The sequence below is a fragment of the Acomys russatus genome, chromosome 1, assembly GCF_903995435.1.
Source record: "Acomys russatus chromosome 1, mAcoRus1.1, whole genome shotgun sequence".
Classification (NCBI taxonomy): Eukaryota; Metazoa; Chordata; class Mammalia; order Rodentia; family Muridae; genus Acomys; species Acomys russatus.
The window spans coordinates 52970655-52997093 of record NC_067137.1 but is presented as its reverse complement, the minus strand read 5'-3'; the positions used below and the strand labels follow the sequence as shown (position 1 = coordinate 52997093).

The following is a 26439-nucleotide window of genomic DNA, read 5'->3' as shown; positions in this document are numbered from 1 at the left end:
TACAGTAATGCCAGGGGACATTGAGATGTCAGTCTTTATGTGGGCCTATGATCTGATTTTTAAACCTTCCTAATGCTGAGCCCCTTTAATATGATTCCTCATGTTTTAGTGACCCAAAGCATGAAAATTATTTTCTTTGCTACTTCACAACTGTGATTTTGCTGCTGTTATGAATTGTAATGTAACGATCTGTGCTTTCCAAGGGTCTTAGGCAACTCCTGTGAAAGGGTGTTCAACCTCCAAAGAGGCTCACAATATTATTTGCAAAATATAGACACAATTTAAACGCCTATGAACCTGGATAGACCAAATATAGTTGTATTAGATAGCATTTTATGTCGTCTATGCAAGAGGCAGCTCTACGAATATGGAGTGTTGCTATTCATTCTCTCTCTCTCTCTCTCTCTCTCTCTCTCTCTCTCTCTTCTTTCTTTCATCCCTCTATCCCTCTGTGTGTATGTCTGTCTGCCTCTGCCTCTCTGTCTCTCTGTCTCCCTATCTCTCTGTCTCTCTCCCCCCCTCAGTCTCTGTCTGTGCTATTGTCAGGAAAATGTAATCAGGACACATACGTCCATGGAGTACTTCCAGGAGGCTTTACAACTTTCTCCTGAGCTTAGGATATACACACGTACACAGTAAGGCCTGGCATGTGTCTCAGTTACTAGAGCAGCATCCATGAAGCCCTGGTTTGGTCCCCTGCACCAAATAAGCTTAAGATGTGGTAGCACACACTTGTAACTCTCCATTTGAGAGGTAGGGGGCTAAAAACAAACAAAAACCCCTCACAAACAAACAAACCCCACAACAATAACGACCCTTACAAGATATATACATATAATACAGAGACAGATGTAGTTGTTGCTGCTGTTTAAAAATAGCTGCATTATGCATATTCTTGTCGATTAATAATTTCTTTAGAAAAAATGAACAGTAAACTGGCAACCATTGGGGAAAGCAGTGGTGTGGCAGTGTGAAACGCAGAGGACTATTTATTGTACTTTTTATTTATTTTTTTGGTGGTGGTGGTGGTGGTTTTGAGTACGGATCTCACAGTGTAGCTCTGGCTGGCTGGCTGGCCTGGACTCCTCAACAATCTCCCTTCCTTGGCCTCTGGGATTACAGACCAGCACAGATTTTGTGCTATTTAATTTTTAACACTCAATGCATTACTTATTTTAAAATGTTCCTTTAGAAAAAAATAGGACGACGCCCTTACTATTAATGGCCTTCCAGGTGGTTCTGCAATTAGAGAGAAACAGTGAAACAGTTTACATACATTAAAAAGTCAACTGTCTAATCCTTTGTGTAGTTTCTGATTTGCGTTTTAAATAATAGAATTCTCTACCACAGTAGTTTCTAAATGCAATGAAGTGAACATAAATTATTCTCTAGAGAGCAAAACAAAGAAGTGTCGGTGAAACAATGAGAAAGGAGAGGCTGGAAACCAGGTAATTAAAATCTGAGCCCAGCACAGAGCATCCCCGGAGGGCCGCTGTTGTGTTTTGCAGCGACTTTCTTGGCTACCACAGACGTTACCACAGTTCCTGGACGCCAGGGAATATGCCGAGCTCTTACACTGGTAACACAGATAGTCTGTCAGATATTTATCTTTTTAAAAAATTTATTTATTTTTTGTTAATTTATTCTGATTACAACTCAATTGTTATCCCATCACTTGTATCCTCCCGTTCCTCCCTCCCGCCCGCTTTCACCCTATTCCCCTCCCCTAGGTCTATTACCGAGGGGGACCTCCTCCCCCACTACTTATCTTTTCTAGATAACCTGATGTGCTGTTGTACACGGAGCTTCCAAAGTTAGCCAAAGAGAAACTTGTGGCCACCAGGAGTGGAGAAGGTGTACAACACGAATCAAGAGAGCCGGCAATGTGGGACTTTTTCATTTTCAATATTTTTATTTTAAAAAATCTTTATATATTCACTTTACATCCTTATCGTAGCTCCCTCCTTCCTTTCCTCCTGGTCCCTCCCTCCAACCTCATCCCCGTATCTACCCTCACCAACCAAAAATGCCGGACTTTTCGCGCAATACTACTCTTCCGTGCTTGTCAAAGGGATACAGCCAGTCATTCCGACTCCTTGCCAGACCTATTTTGCGAGCTGAGGATACTAGTTCCTAACGCTTCCTCTCCTCGCCCTGGCATCACAGGATGAACTCCAGCAGGGAAGGAACAGGGGCTGCAGGGACCAGCGTGCACCAGCCGGGGTGATGAAGACAGAAGCCATCTGCTGCCAGGTAAAATGCCTCTTACAATATTTACTTACTTATTTGTTTTAGGAGGAAGACATTTCTTAGAGTTTTGATCAGCTGGGTTCAATCTGAGACTCAGGGGTCGGGCGTGGCTATTGGCTGCCCTCCCGGTCCCGCCTCCGGTCTAGGAGAGCCCTATAAAAGCTAGGCGAGCAGGTTCGCTTTCAACCGGCTCTAGCTTGGGCTTAGGGCGAGATCCGAGTCGCCACCTTTGATAGCATCACAGCAACCATGGCGCAGGCACTGCAGCACCCCGAGTTCGCACGCGCTGGCCAACAGGCGGGGCTGCAGGTGTGGAGGGTCGAGAAGCTGGAACTAGTACCAGTGCCCCAGGGTGTCTATGGTGACTTTTACGTTGGAGACGCCTACCTGGTGCTGCACACTGCCAAGGCGAGCCGGGGCTTTTCCTACCGCCTGCACTTCTGGCTGGGTAAGCAGTGAGCGGCTCAGGGCAAAGGTGGGCTCAGGGTCTGAGAGTTTTAGATAGTCACCTGGGCTGGTTGGGTGACACTCAGCCAACACCCTCCTGTAGCCTCGGGCCAGTTCCTGGCGTGCTGCAAACTCTGGTGAGGCTAGTCACCCAGGAGCTGTACGCACCAGCTTTGACCAAGCTACTTCTTGGGGTTCGCGATCATTCCAAGGTCTTTTCCCCCTTTAACTTCAAACACCAGTCTTTTCCTGGGACCCAGGCTGCTTGTGAGAAGCCCAAGGCTGGGTGCTGGCCAAGGTCTGAGCACCCTCCCGCAAGTTCAGTCCTGGTCTCTCAGGCAGGGTGGAGATGAAATCAAATTTGTTTGTGGATATCTGCTGCAGCTGGCGAGAAAAAATCCACGCCCAGCTCCAAACTTTTATTTCTTTTTATTTGTGGCCTTGGGGCACCAGTTTAGATTTCTCCGCTAATTGAGGTTGCTTGCCTGTGCCACTCCAAACCAAGATTCTCCCCGCACGACACTGCTTACGTGTTTGGGAAAAGATAAAGACATCACTTTTTTTTTTTTTTTTTAAAGTTTCCCTATGTGACTGTTGTATTTCTTGAGCTAGGTTACTTTGTTTTAAATTATTCATTTATTATTCATCTGTTTTTTTTTTTAAACAAGGACACAGTGTGGACCAGAACAGCTCCTTCAGCGGTCCTAATTATTTTGAGTTGTCTTGGTGCCAGACTTTCAGGACACTGGCCGTGTGTTCCACTTTCTCCACCTTCTACTTTTACCCGTAAACATCCTGAATGTTCACGCTCTCTCTCAGTGAGGTCTTGTGCCAGTAGGCACACCCTGTCTGACCGCGTGTGGATCATCTGAGCCTTCTTTTCAAGCTAGCTTGCCTTATACTAGTGTTTCTTTCAGTATATTTATTCTTGAGCTGGGGCGGCGGGGGGGCTGGCAGGGGAGAACATACAACTTTGAAAGCCACCGTTTCATTTCAATTTCAAACATCTGAAACATTTAAGAAACAAGTAAGAACATTTAAAAGTGATTTTGCAAGCATTAGCCGACACCAGGAGCAAGCATCTGAGCCGGGAAACACACTGGGAAAGGAAGTGCCCTTAATTATGGCACTGGGTACTTGCTTGTGGTGCCTGAGCTCCCATTGCTGTTCCCTCTTGCGACACTACTCCAGTCATAATCCACATGACATAGTAATGTATGCTCTATTCACAGAACAGTGACGCCAGGTAGAACAGCATTCCCACCTTGAACTTGAGTCTGGGATAGCTGAGTGTTTAAGTGTCAGCTGGGTGACTTTAAATGGGTGAGGAGAACTCAGCTTGCTGTTCATAGCAGCCATGTTTGGCTTCATCAGAAGACAGTTCAAAGAACACGAGGAGTCTAATTCTTTGATTCAGTACATTTCTTTTTATCCAAGCAGGGTCCTTAAGAACTGGGCTCTGCCAGGTTTGTAGATTCACTTCAACTATTTCTGTGTTTCTTTGAGACAGGAGCTTATAGCCAGGATGGCCCAGAACTCTCTGCAACTTAAGTGTAGCCCAAATTGGCCTCTCCTACTCTCTGCTCCTGCTTCCATATGCCGAGTGCCTGGCTCACTTATACTCTTAATCATCCATTTAGTGCTAACCAATTTCACAATTATATTAGGGCAGTTTGGGCAGAAACAGCTTACAGTCTTAAAAATCTGCAAAAGCTAAAGTTAATAGCATAGCAATTACAATCTAATTAATTTACAACTTTTCAGTCTTCCCAGGAGCCTCTAAGTACAGGATATTGATAGTTTATGAAACTTTCCAGATAATTTACCATCCCAAAAGTGCAATAAGGAAAAATAAGATAAACCGCTCGTGGTAGACTGTGATTAGTGACATGACAAGTGATTTACAGGCTTTGTGCTATACGAGCAAGTAGCCTTGATGGACACAGGGGAATAAAGGTGAGTGGGGAGGGTCCTGTGCCAAGACATAACCATCCGCAGAGGAGGAGGCAGGGCACGACCAGGCTTTCCCAGCTGCCTTTCTGACTTCAGTTCTTCAGGTATCGGAAAGAGTTTGTTCTGAGATTCGAACAGGGAAAAGGAGGATTGGAGGTTGCCTGAAGCCAGTTCCGGGAGGGAGATCCGAGAGGTCAGGGGAAAGAATGCTTGAGTCCACGGAAGAAGCTAGAAGGTCAACAAGAAGAAGTGAAGTTAAAGGCACACAGTGTACAAGTGAGGGGATAGACCCAACAGGAGGAAGTGGGGGTGGATGGGAGGGAGTCCGGACTAAGCTAGGGGAAATGCAGACAGTCTTCCTCTTATGTCTGTCCATGAAGTGTCTCCATAACACCAGGGCGTGTCTCAGATAACTGTGGTAATATCATATGTGTAGATGCAGTGAAAATAAGATGTTGTTGCATGTGACTGCAAATATTTTGGATTGTTCCTTCTTAGAAAACATCTTAGTATTGTACCTAGCCGTTGAACTGCGTCCACCTTTTGCCTGTAGCTCCTCTCAGCACCGTCTGTGGGTAGGGTTAGTTTAAAGCTGCTGTTGTGCCTGCAGCCTATATTACAAACACCTTCCCTCACCCTTTCTTCTTTGCCAGATTTAGATGTGACTTTAATCTATTTAAAAATAGCATGCATTTATGTCATAACTTGTATGTAGGTAGCCTTACACAGGGTACTGGGACACAAAAAGACTAGGTCACAATATATAAAATATAATATACAATACAAGGGCCTCATACTATACAAAGAGCTAGTGACAATACCAAGGAACCAATTATTGGGCCAACAAGTTGGCTTAGTGATTAAAGGAGCTTGCTGCCAAGGCCAACACCAACTGCCCATGTCCCATCCCTAGAACTTGCACGTGGAAGGAGAGAAGCAAGTCCTGAAAGTTGTTCTCTGAGCTCCACACATGTGCGGTGGCATGAACGTGCCTTTGCCTAAACTAAGTAAATAAATGTAGAAAAAATTTTTACAGAAAACAGCATGAGGGTCTCCTTAGCAATGAAGGTCTTTAGTATCTGGACACTGAAGGCAGGCATATGAATTAATTCTCAGTAAACCTGCAGAGAACTAACTTCGTATAGACACATCAGTGCGAACAAGGAACACTGGGGAAGCACAAGTAAGATGGACTGCATCCCTGTGGTACCCCAGTTGACATCCTCCGTGAAAGTCTGTACTTGCTTATACTTCGGTGTATCATACTATATATTAAGCCATACACACTATTAGCTCCCATGCATTTTCAGTTGGCACTACTCATCATATTGAAGATGCTCGTTCTTGTCTGTTCCTTATGTGCCAGGACTTTTAAAATCAGGAATGAGAACTAGGTACGTGCAGTTGTGAGACCTCTTTTTTGTTTGTAAAAGCAAAATACCTTCCAGTTTTTGGAGGGTCACATCGTACGTACAAGTGTAACAGCACATACCAAAATATAAAGCAGCACGTCACAGCGTGGCATAGCAGGCATCGGAAGAACTAGCTTTGGAAAGCAAGGGATGAGGTCACAGAATTCACATGGGAAATCAAGGGAAGTCAGAAGCAGAATTCATGGATGGACATATCTGAGTACCTGCTAGAATTTCGTCATGATTCAATAGACTTTCACTCAGTTCAATACATTAAAAAGGTTGATATTGGCTTCATCACGTCTTTCCAACCTTTGCAGGCTAGGGCTTTAGTTTATTATTTCTGATATCTCTGGCCCAGCACAGTACATAAACATCAACAGAAGAGAGCATGACCTAAGTAACTTATTTCCATCTCATTCATCACTTTCATGTCTACCATTCATGCCTACCTCAAAAGAGTCATGTTTCAACTTGTCAGGTAACACTGTTTCTGCCAAATATATCATCTTTAATAGCTCTGCTACCAACCTTGACTTAAGAATCTTCTTAAAGCATCTCCGTATGAAATTTACATTAAGAGCTGTTATTATGAGAACTGGAAAAATGAGCAAAGATTACAAAACTTCTATCATATCATGTCAAGATATTATTTTTTATTGTGTCAAGAACTGTTCTGGCTACTGAAGTTTTGATTGAGAAGATTCTTGCTATATAGGTCACCTGTGAACATGGAAGGGGGATTGTAAAGGAATTTGACCATTTCCCTAGTTTAGGTAACTGGTTTCCTTTCCTCAATTTTGGTGAATTTCAATTGGCATTATCCAGGGAAATACTGCTACTGCTTTCAAATTAATGGCTCGCTGGGGAAAGTTACATAGTGTGATCACCAAAGAATTTGCCACTAATAAGAATTGTAGCAAATGAATGCATGTGGGGCTGAGCAGATGGCCCAGCGGTTGGGAGCTCTTACTGCTCTTGCAGAAGCCATGAGTTCTGCTCCCAGCACCCTCACTGGGTGGCTCACACTGCCTGTAACTTCAGCTCTGAGCTGAAGTTCAGTGTCTTCCTCTGGCCCCCAGCACATACAGACAAGCATAGGGATGATTTTTAAAAATTTCCTTTAAAGCTTGTGTATTGTCCTTCCTCAGGGCTTGCTCTTTAGAGTTCTATAAACCTGTTTTAAAGTCTTTTATAACCTCAGGAGTATTCAGCCTCTCTCCGTGCCCATGATCTTCACAGCACCATAGTATAAAACAGGTCTGTTTCAGGGGGCTACTTGAATGTTATTCATATAAAACACCAGTACTATGTGGTCCTTGGAAAGAGTAGCATACATGTGTTGGTATTTGCATTATTATCCATTATACTTTCATACAGCTCAGATATAGTAACTGTTTTGAAGGTTTAGGATTGGGATTTAAAAAAAAAAATGAACTGTGAGTCTCCCTCAAGCCTCTTGTAGTTCTGAACATCACATACACTGTAGACATTGATCTTCAAGAATTTGACTTCAGCCAAGATGACTGATGCATTCTACTTCATACTTGTGAAAGTCCTAATTCTATCAGACACACAGCATTTAAGAGATGTCATCAATTAGTCCCTTTACCTGTTTTTCCATTAGTGATTATTTCATACAACAAAAGTAAGAAGACAGTGTGTGGAAACAGGATAAAAAATAGAGGACAGGTAAAGTTTTATTCATTTTCCTAACTTAAAAATTATAAAGATATTTAATTCTGGCCCTTAACGTATGTATTCATCAGTGACATACTGAAGTGTGGTGATAAAGCAGTTCCAAAATATTTTCCTGGGAGGATCTTAATAACTGTATGAAACTAATGCTTTCCTGAATCATGATAGCATACATTGATTTTCCCCCAAGCAGATCTGTATGATAGTGTTTCTTTTAAAACTTTTAAAAAAGAAACTGGAAAAGGCAGGAACATGGAAAATTATTGGTTACGAGCTTATCGTTTATCACAAGTTTATGTGATAAAACTTGTCACATGTTGGTTCTGATAAAGGATCTTTCAGCCCCAGACAGCTCTCTTGAAACATCACTGAGAAGAAAGATTCTGAGTATTAACTTGTCCATTGATATTGTCATTGTTCCACTGGGAGAGCAAGAAATTAGCCTCTCCTAGGCATGAGCTCCTTAATAACTAGTTACCCAATATAGACTGGCCAGTCCTGAAACCAAGTACACACAAACAAGAAAAATCACGCAGAAGATTGTTTCAATGTATTTGTGCATATATATTATACATATTCAAAGAATATAAAATATTCAAATATATACACACAGAAAAAGAGGATATCAATTTGAGAAAGAGAGATAGGAGGGGCTGGAGAGAGGAAAAAGAAAGGGGGGAGTGGTATGATTATATTTTAATTAAAGTGCATAAAAGAGAGAGAGTGCACTTCTGGTGTCCTTTGCATTGACTCTTTAGCCTCTGAGCTTTTTTCTCAAGTAATTGAGGGCCTGTGTTGGTTTCAGGGAAGGAATGTTCCCAGGATGAAAGCACAGCAGCGGCCATCTTCACGGTCCAGATGGATGACTATTTGGGCGGCAAGCCAATACAGAGCCGAGAACTTCAAGGCTACGAGTCTACTGACTTTGTAGGCTACTTCAAAGGCGGCCTGAAATACAAGGTGAGTGCTTCTCTCGGACACTTTCTACTGTGACATTTTTTCAAACAGTTTTTCTTCCTGATCATCCACACTTTATGTTTTCGTGGATTACAACTTCCACTGAGGGCATGAATTTGTTTGTTTGTTTGTTTTGTCTTAGAATCTGTTTTGTTGTTGTTTTTATATTTCAGGGTTTTTTGAGACTTATCCTCATATTTGTTGCATATTTGTTAGACATTAGAAGGTACTCAGTAAATGAAACTCAGTTTTAGACTGTGTGGTATGATGTAAATTATTATGACCTAATTTTTGTGGGCAATTTTTTTGAGACACCATCTCTTGTAGCCTTAGGCTAGCTTCAAATTCACTATGCAGTCAAAGGTGACCTTGAACTCCTGATCCTTCTGCCTCTACCTCCCAAGTGCTGGAATTATAGATGTGTGCTGCCATCTGGTTTATGCTGTATTTGAGATAGAGCCCAGAGATTTCCAAATGCTAAACAAACACTTTAGCAACTTTGATATACTCTGATTCTTTATAATAAAAAGTATATGCACTAATAGTTAAACAGGCCTACCTCTTAAAGCAATGCACAATGAAAGCTAGACCCCTTCTCTCTTACCCTTATTCTCCCATTGAGCTTTGCAGTTGGATCATCCTTCCTGACTCCTTGCCTCCCTGTCCCCATGTTCAGTTAAAACATGAGGAATGCCCTCCGCAGATGGACACCCCAAAGGCAAGCCTTCTCTTCAGAGGACATGCACCAGTGGGCACTCTGCACACTCTCTGCCTCACTCCTGCTGTGTCCCTAAGACATTAGAGCTAAGTTGGATTTCTGAACATATGTTAGTTTGTCTTTTAAAGTGGAAGATTTAAGTCAGGCTTGGAAATGCATATCCATATTCCCAACATTTGGGAAGTTGAGGCAGCGCAATCATGGATGAGTTCAAGGCCAGCCTGAACTATATAGCTATACTCTATATTAAAGTTTGAAGCAAACAAAAAACCAACCAACCAACAAACTAAGTAACCAGCCACACAAAACCAAAAACAATGGCTAAAAGGTGTCAGGCTTATGTCTAACTTTATCTGACTGTATCTTTGGTTGAATGTTTGCGATACCATGAGAGCAGAACAAAAGAACCATAAGGTTCCTTCTGTCGCTTGAAATCATTATTTCACACTAGGATGTAAACCACTTCAAACATGAGACCTCTACCTGTCGTTTTATCTATTTCCATGAGTTCCTCTGGTTTATGTCAAAAGAGCCTGAAGTTTCCTTCATGCCAACGAACCCAAGTTTGAGGAGCTTAAGAGCTTGTGTTTGTTCAAAGTGGGTGAGGTAGCGTCACCTTGTTAGAAACCGTTTTATCCACAGGTGACTGGCTTGCCTCAGGGAAGTGCCTAAGCTTTTTCAAATCCTTGGTCTTCTGGAATGTACAACATATTTTTACTAGCATTGCCCAGGGATTAAACATTACAGTAAGCAATAAAATTCAAATATACCACATACTCAGAACAAACTTGGCTATTAATAGGACCTTGGAAACCAAATTCTTGGATACATATGCCAAAATGGACATAGTAAACAGTAACTCTGTACTTGGTGGGTAAATATGGACCCAACAACACAATGCCACAAATCAGAATTTTTCAAAAAGGGGATTTTTTAAGTGGAGGTCACATGGATCATGGAGACAAGCCGATGCTCTGTCAGCAGCACAGTGCTGCTGTGAGAGGCTGCAGGAGCAACAGCTTGCTAGAACACGTGGCTTCAGAGATAACTAGCCACTCAGAATGGCAGTGATGGTCATGCAATGCCACTTCACCCTACTTTTATTTTCAAGTTTATAGATTATGCTAATCATGACACGCACATTACCTCATTTAATATAAACTCCCAGCAGGTGCATTTGCCATCATTACTACTCTGTTCAGCTAATTAAGGCAAGATTAAGAGGGTGTATGCAACCTACAAGGGTCTTTACTAATAAATATGTGACTGACTTACCCTGTGCTTCAGCTGGTAATCACCATTCTCGGCTTCTCTCAACATAAATAAGTGACTCATACATCAGGACAAAGATATAATGGAAGAGTACTTAGGAAGCCGTTTATTATTTTGAGTAGGCCAACTTGACAGAGCCTATTATTAACAGGTCTGTGAAAATCATGTCAAGTTGCTGTTCACCAGTGAGGGTCAGCTGGGAACTGTCAGGATCGCCTTCCTGTCTCAGTGTTTGGGTCATGTCTCTCTGGGCACTTTTAAGGCCAGCAAAGATACAGAAGTCCATTACCCTGGCAATGCATTTCTGGCTGACATACTTTTCTCAAGCACAGTGAGTCCCTTCACTCAGCCATGATTATAGGCAGCGATCCATCAGATATGTTCCTCTCACAAAACTGTGCTCACGGTCCCATTGGTTAGGAGGGTCATATGCTTTGCTGTGGCCACTATTGGTGAAATCAGAAAAGGTCTGGAAGCTTCTAGTTTCCATGCAGTGTTCATAAAAGAGCTATTTACTCACCAGTACAGACATATGTATGGTGTTTACTTTATTATTATTATTATTATTATTATTATTATTATTATTATTATTATTATTATTGTGTGTCTGTATGATATGCATTGGGGCAGGCCATTGCATGAGTGTGGAAGACAACTCTGTGCAGTCAGTTCTCTCCTTTTACATCCATGTAAGTTCCTAGGATTCAATTCAGGTCAGCAGGCTCGCCAGGCAAGTGCCTTTACCCACAGACCCACCTTGCCGGCCTGGCAACACACAGCTTTTTTTCTTGGGCATTTGTGGCATTGAATATTAGAGACAGTATTATTTTTAACTTTTAAAATTATATTTATTTATATCATGGGGTGTGTGCGTGTGTGTGTGTATGTGTGTGTGTGTCCATGTACATGCACCCCACACTTCTGGAAGTCAGAGGAAAACATTCAGGAGTCACTTCTCTCCTTTCTCCAACCATGTGGGTCCTGGGGGGTCAACACCAGGTTGTCAGACTTGGTGACAAGCAACTTTACCTACTCAGCCATCTCTGGCCAGAGAAAGAATTATATTTTTTATAAGAATGTTAAAATTTCAAAGTATACATTATTCTGATGGTTCACTCCATGGGACTGAATGTTTTATACCTGTCTGTGTGAGAGAAATGGGCAAGAGATATCAGTCTAAATCTGATTTTACATTATAAATGTTCACGTGTAGCATCCTTTACTATTTTTAAAAACCAGATCATATAGTATTCCTACTTATTTTTAAAAAGTGGGATGTTCCTCAGAAGCTGGAGCAGGATGTTATCAACTTGAGAATATCCTGGGCAGCTTAACACTACTGTTTAAGAAATGTGTGCATGTAGGTCTGTATATGTATGTGTGTATGTATAAAAATGCTAATACCAAATATAATGCAAAATAATTATGCACATTATCTGATTGATTGATTATGAAAACAAAGATACAGTTCCTAACATTTAATTAGGAATAGAGAAAATGTAAAAGATGATTGCAATACTATAAGATGTAGTGGGATCAGTTATACTTTTTTCCCTCAGAAACTCTCATTCAGTGCTCTTCGTTTTGCTGTGTTTGGGGATGGAGACTCAAGATTCTATATCTCCATTAACTTAAAGTAAAAATACTCATTCCTATTTTATTTGTTTTGTTGTTTATTTGGTTGGTTTTTTTGTTTTGTATTCTTCATAGGAACTCATGTTTAGCCACATCTATTTCCTTTTCTGCTCTGAGACAGTGGGGCAGTTGTAAGCTCTTCTCTGTAGTGACACTGGGAAGGTTGGGCCTTTGCTCCGCTCTGTGATGGTGGGAAGGTTGGTGGTCCTCTTTTCTATGAGTGACAATAAGAAGGTTGGGTTCCTGTTCTGAGCTACTGTAGCTGAGGCTTCTCATCCCCAATTTTTTTCCAGCCTCTTGTTGCTTTCTTGCCTACAATCCGACTGACATGAGCCATCTGGGAAACATCAGGGCAATCAATATTGACTTTTCTTTTTATGTAGCAGGGTATTCCTCACTGAGCGTCCTCAGGAAATATTTTTAATTTTATATTAAATATTTATAATGGGGGGAAAAAAGAGCAACTGCATCACCTGTTGATTTTACCAATAATTCTCCTTCATTTCACTTCCCACCAGTGCTGAGGTGGCCCATTTATCCTGGCCTCCTCTGTGCATTCCTGCCTTGAGACTTGTGCCTTGCTCTGTCTGGGTAGTAGACTCACCTCTCTTGGTTTTGTGTTGTGTTTTCTTCCCCATGGCCAGGCTGGAGGTGTGGCTTCTGGACTAAACCATGTTCTTACCAACGACCTGACAGCAAAAAGACTCCTGCACGTGAAGGGTCGGCGAGTGGTCAGGGCCACGGAAGTTCCCCTCAGCTGGGAGAGCTTCAACAAGGGTGACTGCTTCATCATTGACCTTGGCACCGTAAGTTTCAGAGGCATGTGGAGACATCCATGGGCATTTGCTACATCAGATCCGATGCACACGCCTTTAAAGATAACTTCTTTTACGTACTTGGCAGTCATTGAAATGGCACACAATGCGGGCCTTCAAAGACTCTTTGTTCCTTGATAGGTTTAGAATAGAAGGGTGATTTGGTTCTTCCTACATTAGAACAGAAAGTGAATGGTTGTCAGTGTATTTCCCCATGACTCTGGACAGTTTTGGCTCATTATGTTTGCCTTTGATTGTGTGGGAGGAAAATGTGGCATGGGGGTTGGGGGAATGGTTCTCTAAGCAACTAAAGGTTCCAGAATTTAAACTGGCTATATGGTAAGTCCAAACAACTTGAAGAACTACGAAGAAAATGTTTTAACATATAAGCATACATAAATGTGTGTGTGTGTGTGTGTGTGTGTGTGTGTGTGTGTGTGTGTACCATAGTACTTCGAGGTTTTCAATGACATTAGGATTATGAGATGAAAAGCCAGAAGTATAAATATTACATGTCATCTTAATGGCATGAGAAGTGGCATATTATATATAACTTACATTTTACCCCAAGAAATAGGTCCCTCTAATGTCAGGCAAATTTCTTAATCATTCTCATTATGACAAAGAAGAATTGTAAGGCCTACAGTAGAACCTCATAGGCATGGTTTATATTGTGTCTTCTAGACTTTCAAAGTCATAGTGAAGGGCATTTCCTGCCATTGAAGAACCATACGCCATGGCACAAGAAGGCAGGGAAGATGGATCCTGATTGTGTGATTGTGTTTTCTTCTTCCCTTCTCCTTGTGACTCCCATTCTTACCACGTGATTCACAGCCATGTTCTGATAGCTATTTCTTACACTGTGAGGCAAGCCCATCAGGTAGCATGCAGTTTGAATTGCCTGCCTTCCCATTCAAGGTTTCATAGACAGTAAATGGTGCAGCCTGAATGAGAGTCCAGGTTTTTCTGAGTCTTTTCTAAGCATTTTGTTTTACTGTGTCTAACTGGGCAGTATTTTGAGATAAAGTATCACATAGGCACCAAAAGGGTTTATTCTACATGCACAGAGCAGGGAGCAGTAGTGATTCTAAAAGTGGAGTTACGTGGTTAGTTCCATTTGAGTAACATGATTTGGCAACAACAAAGGCATCTGTCAGGGTTATAGTTTGGAGAACAGCCTAGAAACATAAGCTTCATCAGTTACTCTAAGTTAGGGTGTGCCTATTGCTTCAATACTGGTAGTCCACATTTTGATTGTTTGGGTTCATAGCATCTTGTGTGTGTGACTGAGATTCCAACAATACCAATGTTAAAATTACACTGCACCAGACATCTGTACAGGAGAATGGCCACTTTCTTATTCTGAAGTCTCATGGTCAATTTTATGAGAAATATCTTCCAACTTCAAAACCCAATCCACTCTGCTAACCAGATTTAAGATCTGGCCTTCATATCTAGGCACAAACCAGCCAGTAGACCGCTCCATCGTTATCCTACACCAGAAATAAGAAATACTTAGTGGAAGTAAAAGCCCAGAGGCGTCATCAAGCCACACGGTTCTAAAAATCAGCTACAATTGTCCTTCAAGGCCTGTGCCCTATTGTTTGTCTCAGCTGTAATTGAATTAATAATTAATTAATTTTAATGATAATTTTCTTTTTGAAACATAATAAAATAAAATATAATAAGATAAAACAAAAAAACTCAGCATATTGAAGTTGGACAGGGCAAACCAACAGAAGGAAAGAGCCCAAGGGAAAGCACAAAAAAAATCAGAGGCCTCCTCATTAACACATGCAGGAGTCCCATAAAAATGCTAACCTGAAAGCTACAATACACGTGCAGAGGATCTGGTATGGACCTGTGTTGGCCCTATGCTTTCTGCTTCAGTGTCTGTGAATTCACAGCATTGCACAATTGATTTAGAGGGCCTTCTTCTGGTGTCCTCCATCCCATTTGGCTCTTTCAGTCTTTATTCTCCATCTTCTGAAGGACTTCCTGAGATCTGAGGAAAAGAATTTGATGGAGAAATCACATTTAGAGCTGTGCGTACCACGTTTTGCTTGTCTGCCCCTCCTCCTGCCCTGTGTGTGTGTGTGTGTGTGTGTGTGTGTGTGTGTGTGTGTATATGTTTGTGTGTGTGTGTATGTGTGTGTTGTCTAGCTATGGGTCTCTGTAGTTGTTACCGTCTGTGGGAGAGGGAAGCTTCTCTGATGATGACTAAATGAGACACTGATCTGCAAGTATAGCATAATGTCATTAGGAGTTATTTTATCACTATTTTTTTTTTTTTTTTTTAAGACCAGAAGTACTTGGTTTTGCCCTAGGTCTCTGGTCTATCTACTCTCTGGTTCTTGGTCATCCAAGCAATATCAGGAATGGGTTCTATTTTGTGGGGTGTGCCTTAACTGAAATCACATATTGGTTGGTTACTCTCACAAGCTTTGCAACCATTGCACCAGCATATTTTGCAGGCAGGACAGGATTGTAGATCAAAGGGCTTGTGGCTGAGTCAGTATTTACCTTTCTCCTTTGGTAGCTTGCAGGGTACCCTCTTGTACCAAACCACTAGAAGATAGGAATGAAGGTCCTAAGTAGGCACCAGCTCAACCTCTCCATATTTCATGAGCTGTGTGGGTGTTATCTTCAACAATGGGACCTTGCTGTCAGTTTGTGGAGAGCAACCTATTCTTTTGGCAACAGCATGAGTAGTTTGGGGATTTCCATGCAACTCCTGTAGCCAAAACTTAATTGGGTACAACCCAGTCCTAGTACTGGAGACTTCATTTGGTAAGAAGAGATGACCAGCTGGGACTCCATCTTCCTCATTATTTGGAGACTTCATTAGGATCAACTTCATATATTTTTAGGAAGTTTCCATTGCATTAGGTTTCCATATCATCCTTCGAATGCCCCTCAATTCTAGCTGTTTCTCCCCACATCCCCTTCCCATCTCCCCTTCCCCTCACCACCTTATTCTCTCATTCTTAACCCCCTGCTCCAAGTCCACCCATAAAATCTATTCTATTTCTCCCTCCTAGGGAGACACACGCGTCCCTCCTAGTCCTTCCTCTATACCTAACATCTCTGGGTCTACAGATTATAGCTTGGTTATGATTTACTTAATGGCTAGTGTCCACATAAAGATATTTATCTTTCTTGGTCTGGGTTACCTCACTCAGGATGACTTTTTTCTAGTTCTATCCATTTGCCTTCAAATTTCATGATGTTATATATATATTTTTTTAACAGTTGAGTAATAATCCATTGTGTAAATGTACCACATTTTCTTGATCTATTCTTTCATTGAAGAATATCTAGGTTGTTTCCGCTTTTTGGCTATTGTGACTAGAGCACCAATGAATATGGCTGAGCAATTGTTCCTATGGTAAGATAGCATCCTTTGGGTATCTGCCCAAGAGTAATATAGCTGGATCTTGAGTTATATTGACCCCATCTTTCTGAGTAACTTTCACACTGATCTCCAATAGTGGCTGTACAAATCTGTACTCCCACCAGCAATGGGTGAGTATTTCCATTTTTCTACATCCTTGTTAGCATGATCTGCCATGTATGCTATCGATCTTAGCTATTCTGACAGCTCAGATGGGACCTCAAAGTGTTGTTTTGCATTTCTCTGATGGCTAAGGATGTTGGACCTTTTTAAAAGTGTTTCTTGGCCATTTGAATTTCCTTTATTCTTTATTTAGATCTGTACTTCATTTTTTAATTGGATTATTTAGTTTTTTGATATCTAGTTTCTTGCTGCCACTTCGTCTGAATGATAGCATCTTTTGCCTAGTTTAACAAGTCGCATTTATTAATTACTGATCTTGTTGTCTATGCTAATGGTGTTCTGCTTAGAAAGTCATCTCCTATACCAATGAGTTTAAAAAGCTATCCACCCACTTTCTCTTCTATCAGGTCTTTGATCTACTTGGATTTGAGTTTTGTGCAGGATTTTAAGTATGAATCTATTTGGATTCTTTTAGATGCAGACCTCCAGTTAGACCAGCACCATTTGTGGAAGATGCTGTTTTTTCCCCCAGTGTTTATTTCTGGCTGCTTTGTCAAAAAAATCAGGTGTCCATAGGTGTGTGGGATTATGTGATACCTCCAGCAGTTCCTTCATTATTCGGGGTTATTTTAGATATCCTGTTTTTGTTGTTGTTGTTGTTGTTGTGTGTTAGTGCTTCCATATAAAGCTGAAAATTATCCTTTCAAGATTTGTGAAGAACTGTATTGGAACTTCAATGGGAATTGCATTGAATCTGTCGATTGCCTTGGGTGGGATGGCTACTCCTTCATTATCACCAAAAGTAAAGAAATACTTATAGGGAGTAAAAGCCCAGAAGCATCATTAAGCCACAGAGTTCTAAAAATCAACTGCAATTATCCCCCAAACCTGTGCACTGAGTGCTTTTCTTAGCGCTTTAACACGTATCTTAAAGCTCTTTGCAAGTGTTTTTGCATATGAAATGGTATCACTTTGAAAGATAAAGAAGATCTCAGTTCCAGTTCAGGCTCTCATCTCTGATTAAGATGTTTCTGGAGACTTTAAACAAGAGGCACTTTCCCGTGGTGTGCTTCATCATGCTAGCAAGTCTTTGCTTTCTGAATTTGATGTGTTATGCAATTGCAGGAACGCCACAATCTATTAGATTATCATGAATGGCTTCCAATTCAGCTTTCTATCTGTCTACTCTTTGACCTTAGGCAAATGATTAACCTCTGGAACCTTGGGTTTTCTCTTCTTCCCACATCCTGCCCTGGCTTCCGGTTCCCTCTGTCACCTTACCTGACTGTGGTTCAGTCTCAGCTGACACACATCTGAGATGCAACAGTCATCGTTTTAGAAGTGTGAAGGAACAAAGTCCTTGAAGGTGTGTGAAAGTAACTTCATATCAAACGCTTGTCACTTGCCAAAGCTACCTTGTGGTGTGTGAGATAGTATGGGGCTGAATGTCTTGAAATATTTTACAATCTGCTGAATTCAAATCTGACAATACAAACCTGTCTGTCTGAGATTCTCCTGAAAGTTGTTTTCATGAAACTGTTATTTTTTGAAACAAATATTGAGGTCCACAATGGACTAGGTAGTGGGATGTGCTAGGCAGGTTGAGGTTCTAATGACAGGTGCTTCTTCTCATAGGCAATGCCGGCCTGTGGGTATATGGCCCATAAAACCTGACAGGATCAGGCTGTCTATAACCTAAGACATATGCTTGTTAGCAATTAATTTTTTTAAAAAAAGATTTTGCTTTTCTGTTAGTTGTGTGTCTACATGTGTGGCTATGTGTGAGTATGTGCACACGGGCTGAGGAGACCAGAAGAAGGCATCGAATCCCCTAGAATAGGAGTTACAGTTGACTGTGGGTCATCCAATGTGGGTTTTGGGAATTGAACTCTCCAAGAAAAGTATATGCTATTAACTGCTGAGCCATTTCTCCAGCTCTCAAACTATCCTTATTTTATGTAATTACCTTCAGCAACGCTCAAGTTTTTCCTGCTTTGGGGCCTCCTAGATCAGATGTGGAGGCAGTGTGTTTAGCTATCTCTCCTAGCATGGAATTTTCCTACACTCTGAAGGAATACCCAGGCAGGAGCCCTCTGACTCTAGAGAAAATGCCCAGACGATCTGTGTCTGAGTTACTAACCTTTGACCCAGTGACTTGTCAGTAAATGTTTCTAATAGTGATAATATCTTGTGATTATCTTAATAACTTTATTTGGGGGTGTGGTACAGTGAAGGCCATTGGATAAAATTTTTCTGAACCCTAATTTTTTAAAGGCAGCTTTGAGCTAATTATTCAAAGATCTCTATCTGCCTTAGAAGGCACTGACATGAAGCCATTGTACTTTAGGGTTGTTTTTACTACCCAAGTATGACAAATGCAAGTTAAATGCCCAAAGCTATCACTGAACCAAAGCCAGCTGGACAAAACTTAGCTTATGTGTGCAACTTAAATTCCATTGTTAATAATGTTTGAGAAATGCAGCTTTTGTGATAAACAGTATTGCTAACACGAGTTATATGTGCCTTAGAAGCACTTACTTTTCTGTAGGGTCTTCTGTAGGCTGTGGACACATTCCCTAAGCTTATAATGTAAATTGCTGAGCGCGAGACACCAGATTGTAAGGTAACAACTTTAATCAGTCAGTATGAAAGAAAATTGTGACCATCTTAGAGAGTGACTTATATATTTGTATTATTGTGATATGTCATTAGAAAATAACACAGGATGTGCTGGGTCTTCCCCCAGACCCCAGTACATGAGAGGTAGAGGTAAAAGAATCAGGAGTTCAGGGTCCTTCATTACATAGTGAATCCAATGTTAGTCTGAGAAACGTGAAACCCTGTCTCAAAAGAAACAACAGTCACAGCAAAGCACTGGTAACTTAGGAGCCGGAGCATGCCTCAGAGGGCTGTGTTCTCAGGGTTTGGGACATGAGGTTCACAAATACCCCTGAGTCAGCCACAAGTGGAGAATGAAGCCTCACCTGAGGGGAATTCCTGTGATGACTTTCTAACCCCACCCTTCTGCTTCTTCTGTTTCCCTGTTAATCCACTGGGCCAGCTACAAAGCTCACCCTACTCTGCTCACTGTGGCCTGCCACCCTCCCCCAATGTCCAACCACCTCGCTTTGAAAAAGCAGTCTCTACTTCCTTATTCACCAGGCCCCAGTCCACAGTATCTGAATTATACTCCCATCATTTCTTGGAGAGGATCTGTGATATGACTGATGGCTATAACCTTCGAACACCTCCATCACCTTTGTCCCCTCCATCTCTGGGCTGCGGTGAGCATGTGTGTTACTCCCACCTGGGCTGTGGTGAGCATGTGTGTTACTCCCACCTGGGCTGTGGTGGGCATGTGTGTTACTCCCACCTGGGCTGTGGTGAGCATGTGTGTTACTCCCATCTGGGCTGTGGTAGGCATGTGTGTTACTCCCACCTGGGCTGCGGTGAGCATGTGTGTTACTCCCACCTGGGCTGCGGTGAGCATGTGTGTTACTCCCACCTGGGCTGTGGTGAGCATGTGTGTTACTCCCACCTGGGCTGTGGTGAGCATGTGTGTTACTCCCACCTGGGCTGTGGTAAGCATGTGTGTTACTCCCATCTGGGCTGTGGTGAGCATGTGTGTTACTCCCACCTGGGCTGTGGTGGGCATGTGTGTTACTCCCACCTGGGCTGTGGTAAGCATGTGTGTTACTCCCATCTGGGCTGTGGTAGGCATGTGTGTTACTCCCACCTGGGCTATGGTGGGCATGTGTGTTACTCCCACCTGGGCTGTGGTGGGCATGTGTGTTACTCCCACCTGGGCTGTGGTAAGCATGTGTGTTACTCCCACCTGGGCTGTGGTGGGCATGTGTGTTACTCCCACCTGGGCTGTGGTGAACATGCATGTTACTCCTACCTTCAGCTTTGCTCCTCCCCTGCCTTCTTCATCTTCCTTTCAGGATACCCATTCTCATCTCTCTTTGTCTGATCTGAGTGCCCACCTACCATGAAGCGTCTTTTTTTAAGTTGATACCACTTTTAATAATTTTCTTGCTATCACACATCTTTTGTATCATACTCCCACAGTAATTTAACTGCCATGCACTGACAATTCTCAATATCATAGCCTAGCTCTGAGTTCAGGGTATGTTTGACTTGCCCAGATATCTCAACTTCAACTTTAAATGTATCATAAGACTCTTAAACTGAACAAGTTAAAAAACATCTAAATAAATAAATAAATAAGAAAAGAAGACCACCAACTTCACTCTCATTTCAGAGTGTTTCTCCTCCTATTGTCCTTAACTTGTAATGGTACCACTGCTTGCCTGGGCTGCCGAACTCCAAAGCCAGAGTCCCGCTGATAACTTCTCCCATGTGCCCCTTGCAGTTAGTCACTCTCCAAGCCTATTCTAGTCCTGTACATTCTTTTATCACTATGCCACCCAAGATACTGTGTGTGACATGCTTCCTCCGGAGACCACGTCTTTGCTTTTCCAGGTGGTTTCCTTCTCCTGGAATATTTTCCTTTTCTATGACCCCTTTCTCTAGCAAGTATCCAACTGCATCTCGTGCATAAAGCCTGGTACTTCACCATTCAGCATATATCGCTACAAAGGTGCATCTATGCAGCAGAGCTCATGTAGACCCATGGGAGCTTGTGGTCAGAGATGAGATTTTAATTTCCATCTACAACTCAGCCTGACTTTATCCTCATGGAGCTCTTTTTATGGGAGGGTCTAAAATGTAAATCATATACACATAGATTTAGAAACAAGGGTTCCTAGTACATTCTAGTACCGAAGGGGAAGACCATGCTGCTTCTTGAATACAAATCATCTTTGTGGCCATCATTCTTTCAATCTCTTTTCAGAAGAAAGAGCTTTTTAGTTGAGGCTGTGGCTTGGGGGTAGAGTGTTTGTCTCTACCCATGATGCCTTCGGTTCAACCTTTCTGCTGATAGGAAAAGACAAAGAAAAAGAACAACAACAAAAAACTACTTCTGGCAAAATCACATATTTTTTAAAAATTTAAACAGTGTTAAGTTTTCAAATGTTTACTTTTGCTTTAGGTAAAAAAAAAAAAATCTTAGTTTAAAAATAAAGGCAGGATAAACAAGTGTTCTTTATTCTGAATAAAGTTGTCCTTAGTCCAAAGTAATACGTAATACTAGTTTCATAAGAGGAAAAACTTTGTGGTAAGAAGAAAAGATAAGAAGAAAGATAAACTCAATCTAAGCTCTTACACTATACCCTGCAGTAAAAGCAGGGACGAATGGCAGTGCCTATGTGCTGCATGGTGGATAAGGGCGAGGAGCAGGTAACCTTTAACCTCTAGGTATGAGGCACAGAGTGGGACAGGGTAGAAGGTGAGCATGCTGGAGACAAGGCACAGTTGCTCTATAGTTGAGTTGTGCCTTTGTGTTTGAGTATTTTTGGGGAAAAATTAATGCCAAGCTTATCATTTGACCACAAAGGATTCTAAATTTGAAGATTTGGGTGACACTTTGGTGTGGATGACTTTTGAAGCTCCTTCTCCATGGGCTATTTATTCTAAAGTGCTGTGGATGTTGACAACCACTTCAGGATAGGAACTCTGTAATGGTGCTGGACAGCTCAGGGTCATAGGCACGGAGACTGTGTAAGTCATTTGAGTAGTTGAGTCACCAATGTATATGGCTACTAGAAATGGCTTTTGGCAAAGCATGACTGTAAACCTTTGATTTGTCAAACACTTCGCTAGTACAGATAAACCCTACTGTGAGGCTGGGCTAAGACACCTTCTGAAGCTAGCTGTTCACCTGGAGTTGGTGGGTGGCATTACCATCAGCAGATTTGCCCCAATTGTCCAAGTTGTTTATCCTTTCTTTGTCCCTCTAGTGCACTGGTTCTCAGCTTCCTAATGTTGTGACTCTTTAATACAGTTCATGCGGTGGTGACACCAACCATAAAATTATTTTCATTGCTACTTCATAAGAGTACTTTTGCTACTGTTATGGATTGTAATGTAAATATCTGTTCTTTCTGATGGTCTTAGGTAACTACTGTGAAAAGGACATTCAATCCCCCTGAAAAGGTTGCAACCCATGGGTTGAGAACCCTTGCTCTAGGACATTACTGAGTGGTACTGTCCATCAGTCCTGCAGATTTTACCCTTCTACATAGCCTCAGTTCTTTTCTGTTACTTCTGCTCTGCCCAAGTTAGGATGCAGTAACTTCTGGTCACCAAGTGTTCATTCCTCATCTAAAGAAGAATGAGCTAGTGAGAGGGAACAGCCTTAAAGGCAGGTGCCACTAAGCCTGGCAGCCCAAATGTGATCCCCAGGACTCACGTGGTGGAAGGAGAGAACCGACTCCTGCAAGTTGTTCTCTGATCTTCTCATGTGTATCATGGTATACACAAACACACACACACACACACACACACACACACACACACGCATACAAGCATGCATACAAATGATGCAATTCTAAAATAAAAGTAAATTAAAATGTATTAAAAGGAAATAAGTACACATTGAGAATGTTGAATTAAGTTGGTTATAGTATATAAACAAACATCTCTTTCTCTAAAAACCAAAGAAGTTAAAAGAAGATGTTGGATTTGAGGAGGTATCCTTCAAATCATTGTTTTACGCTTAGAGAACTTCTGGGCAAACGAATAGCTTGATGAATTTCTGTGTTTAATTAATTACGTCTAAGAACAACTAAACACAGGAAAAGCCAAAGAGAAGAAGAGGGAAAGTCTAAGCCACCATTTTTTGGTAAGGTTTTTAGAATAAATAACTTTGAAAAAGAACCCAAAGGCAGTGTAGCTCTGCCAACTTTACAGCGTTGTGAGTCAACATCACATGAGCTGCTTTGTGCCCTTTTCAATTAACTTCCAAAGGCATCATTGAGCACTAGTTTATTTTTGCCTTTATTTCCTGTCTCCAAGTGATGTTTGCCTCCCCTTTGATACCTTACTTATTAACTTTGACCACACAGCTGAAAGAAACATTTTGAAACTGCTGGCTGTGTAGACAAGAACTAGGCCCCCCTCCTCAAACGTGCCTGTTTCTGTGATTGTCATTTGCTTGCTTCTATTTCTGGCTACTCATGGATCAGACTAATTGATAATAACAGGTTGTCTTTAGGTCCTCATTTCTTCCTTTCCCAATTATACAGAATACTTCTGTTTTCTTTTAGCAGCCTGGATGGAAAAGTTACTACTGGAGGGTAGGGTTTCCTGCTGGGAGGATTTCTATGTCTGTGACGAGACAGACGCCATGACCACTGCAACTCTTATGAAGGAAAGTGTTTAATTAGGGCTGGCTTACAGTTCAGAGATTTAGTCCATTATCAGGATGGCAGGAAGCATGGTGGCACATAGGCAGACACAGTGCTGAAGAGAAGGCAAGAGTTCTGCATCTTAATCTGCAGGTGGCAGGAAGAGACTGAGCCACACTGGCCTGGCTTGAGCATCTGAGACCTCAAGACCCTCCCTCAGTGATACACTTTCTCCAACAAGGCCACACCTACTCCTGCAAGGCCACACCTCCTAATAGTGCCTCTCCCTATGAGCCTATGGGGGCCATTTTCCTTCAAACCACCACAGTAGGCATGGGCAATATGTATATCAACAACTAAAAATATAAACAAATTTCATTTCGACCTGTATGGGTGTGTCCAGATTTACAGAGATTTTTAAAAATATTCTTTATCCAAAGAAATACCACATCTAGTATTTACTAAATGCCTTAGTATCTTAGAAGGTAAAACAGTTGCCTCTGAAACCATGTTTACTTTATAATTTTTGTTGACTAATACACTGAGACTGACGAAGATGTTTTCAGTTAAATTCCATGAAAGTATTATAAACAGAGTAACTTAGGTTATGATGGAATTTTTGTTGTAATGGTATATATTAAACTATCATGCCAATCTAGACATCTCTTGTTTTTTATTATATTCTACACAGAATTGCCTTTTTAATCAAATCTAGAAAAAAGAACAAGTTGAGTTATAGGAGAATTTTCTGAAGTATGGTGCCAATTGAATACACAGTGTCCTTGTGTGGAATGGCTAAGCAGTCTTTCCACCTACCTCTGAATAAAAGGAGTGTTGGGCAGTGTAGTCTATTAATAGCTCCATCCACACTGCTTGCACACTGGGGCTCTGTTAAAATGAAACACCCTAGACACAGCGTCATATGTGAAGTATAAGCTGTTTAAATGGAAGGGATTACTATAATTCTGCTTATACTTTTAAAACAAGCTTTAACATGCTACTGCCGGCAGTCAGCCAACTACTTGCATATCAGATTAAAAGGATTAAACAGACTAGGGTTTAATTAAGGTGACTCTTCAAACTATTCCAACTTTTTACCATTGAAAGTCAAGTTTAGTAAGAAAATGTCATTTGTCTATAAATATGATGGAAATACTAACATAACATAACACAGATCATTCACTTGCATGCCAAACTGAGGCTGTTATTATTTTTTTTACAACAATTTTAGCTGTTTAGGCATTTGAAGTTCAAAGGAAGACTTGACTTAAAATGTTTACTGTTTTAAACATGGGTAATTCTTACCTTTTTTTTTTCCTAATTGGACCATAGAGACTGGTGTCTGTTTAAGCACTAGTGAGGAGTATTTATTACAACTGATAACTTATTTTATTGGTGAATTGATAAGCACACAAAGAGCTCCATCCAAAATTATAGGTAACATTTTGGAATCCATAGAGCATTATAAAATAGATATGTATATTATAATAAACCTATTATGATTAATAATGTTTATGAAATTGTAATTATCTATCAGACAATGTATATACAATCCACTGTTTCTGTAAGATTTTACAGATGGTAATAGAATTACTGATTTTACATAAATCTCTGAACTAGATGAGAGCTAATTGTACAAAGGAGACAGTGAAGACATAAACACAAGTTAGATGACTATGTAAGTATGGAGAAATTCTGTCATGAAGGTTACTAATTAGTCTGAGGAACCTAGAGAGTTATTTTACTGTATTATAAAATATTGTCACTCAAGCTTACTTTCTTACATCTACTACGAAAGGAATTACTTGCAAACAGTCATCAGCTGGGGTCAGGAAAGGACTCTGAGCTAAGACCCAGGGCTGTACTCAGCAGAATGGTGAGCTGGGTGCCATGTATGTTTTGTGTGCCCAAGGTGGCCGGCAGTGGTTTTGAGGCTAGTGTTTTCTGGAATCTCCCAGGTATCTTTCAATGAGTAGTTTCTCAGAAAGTCTCTCAGGGCAGAGCATTCTGTGAAGGCAGTCTGGCAGAAAGCCAAATAATTAAACATGCTTCTAATATCTGGAATTTCTGTGTTTTTATACTACAGAATGATTCAGCATGAACCGTGAAAGCAAAAGAAACTCCCATCTCTGTATATAACTCTGTGGTATTTTTTTTTTTTTTTAATGCCCTTTCTGCTCCATTGATCTACATTCTCAGTGACTAATTGTTAGTCATCGGAAGCCATGTGTTTTCATGCATTGTGATTGCTGACCTTGGCGTGGAATTCAAGTGGCTCTGCATGTATACCTCAAATTCCAATGTGCGGGTTCAGAAATGGGGCTGGAGAGGAAATAATAGGAATATACCACTCTGCTAGAAATATGGAAAACATGTACTTGATGCTATTGAGTAATGAAATCGTATTCTAGAACAAAATGGAATACGAGACACAGGTCTTTGTATTTCTTATCAAAGTCTGAGTTACTAATAGGTCTGTTTGTTCTTAAACAGGATTAAGGGTTAATAAGTC

The 26439-nt window shown here is 41.2% G+C and overlaps 1 protein-coding gene across 1 annotated transcript in view; it reads left to right on the top strand.

Annotated features, from left to right (window-relative positions):
• The first annotated feature begins 2405 nt into the window (after window positions 1–2405).
• The window catches only part of Scin (scinderin), a 72796-nt gene continuing 48762 nt past the window's right edge, over window positions 2406–26439 (top strand). The window contains exons 1-3 of the mRNA XM_051145087.1: window positions 2406–2698; window positions 8566–8720; window positions 12987–13148. Coding sequence (XP_051001044.1) covers window positions 2500–2698; window positions 8566–8720; window positions 12987–13148 — 516 coding nt within the window. The 5' untranslated portion in view covers window positions 2406–2499. The remainder of the gene's footprint in view (window positions 2699–8565; window positions 8721–12986; window positions 13149–26439) is intronic.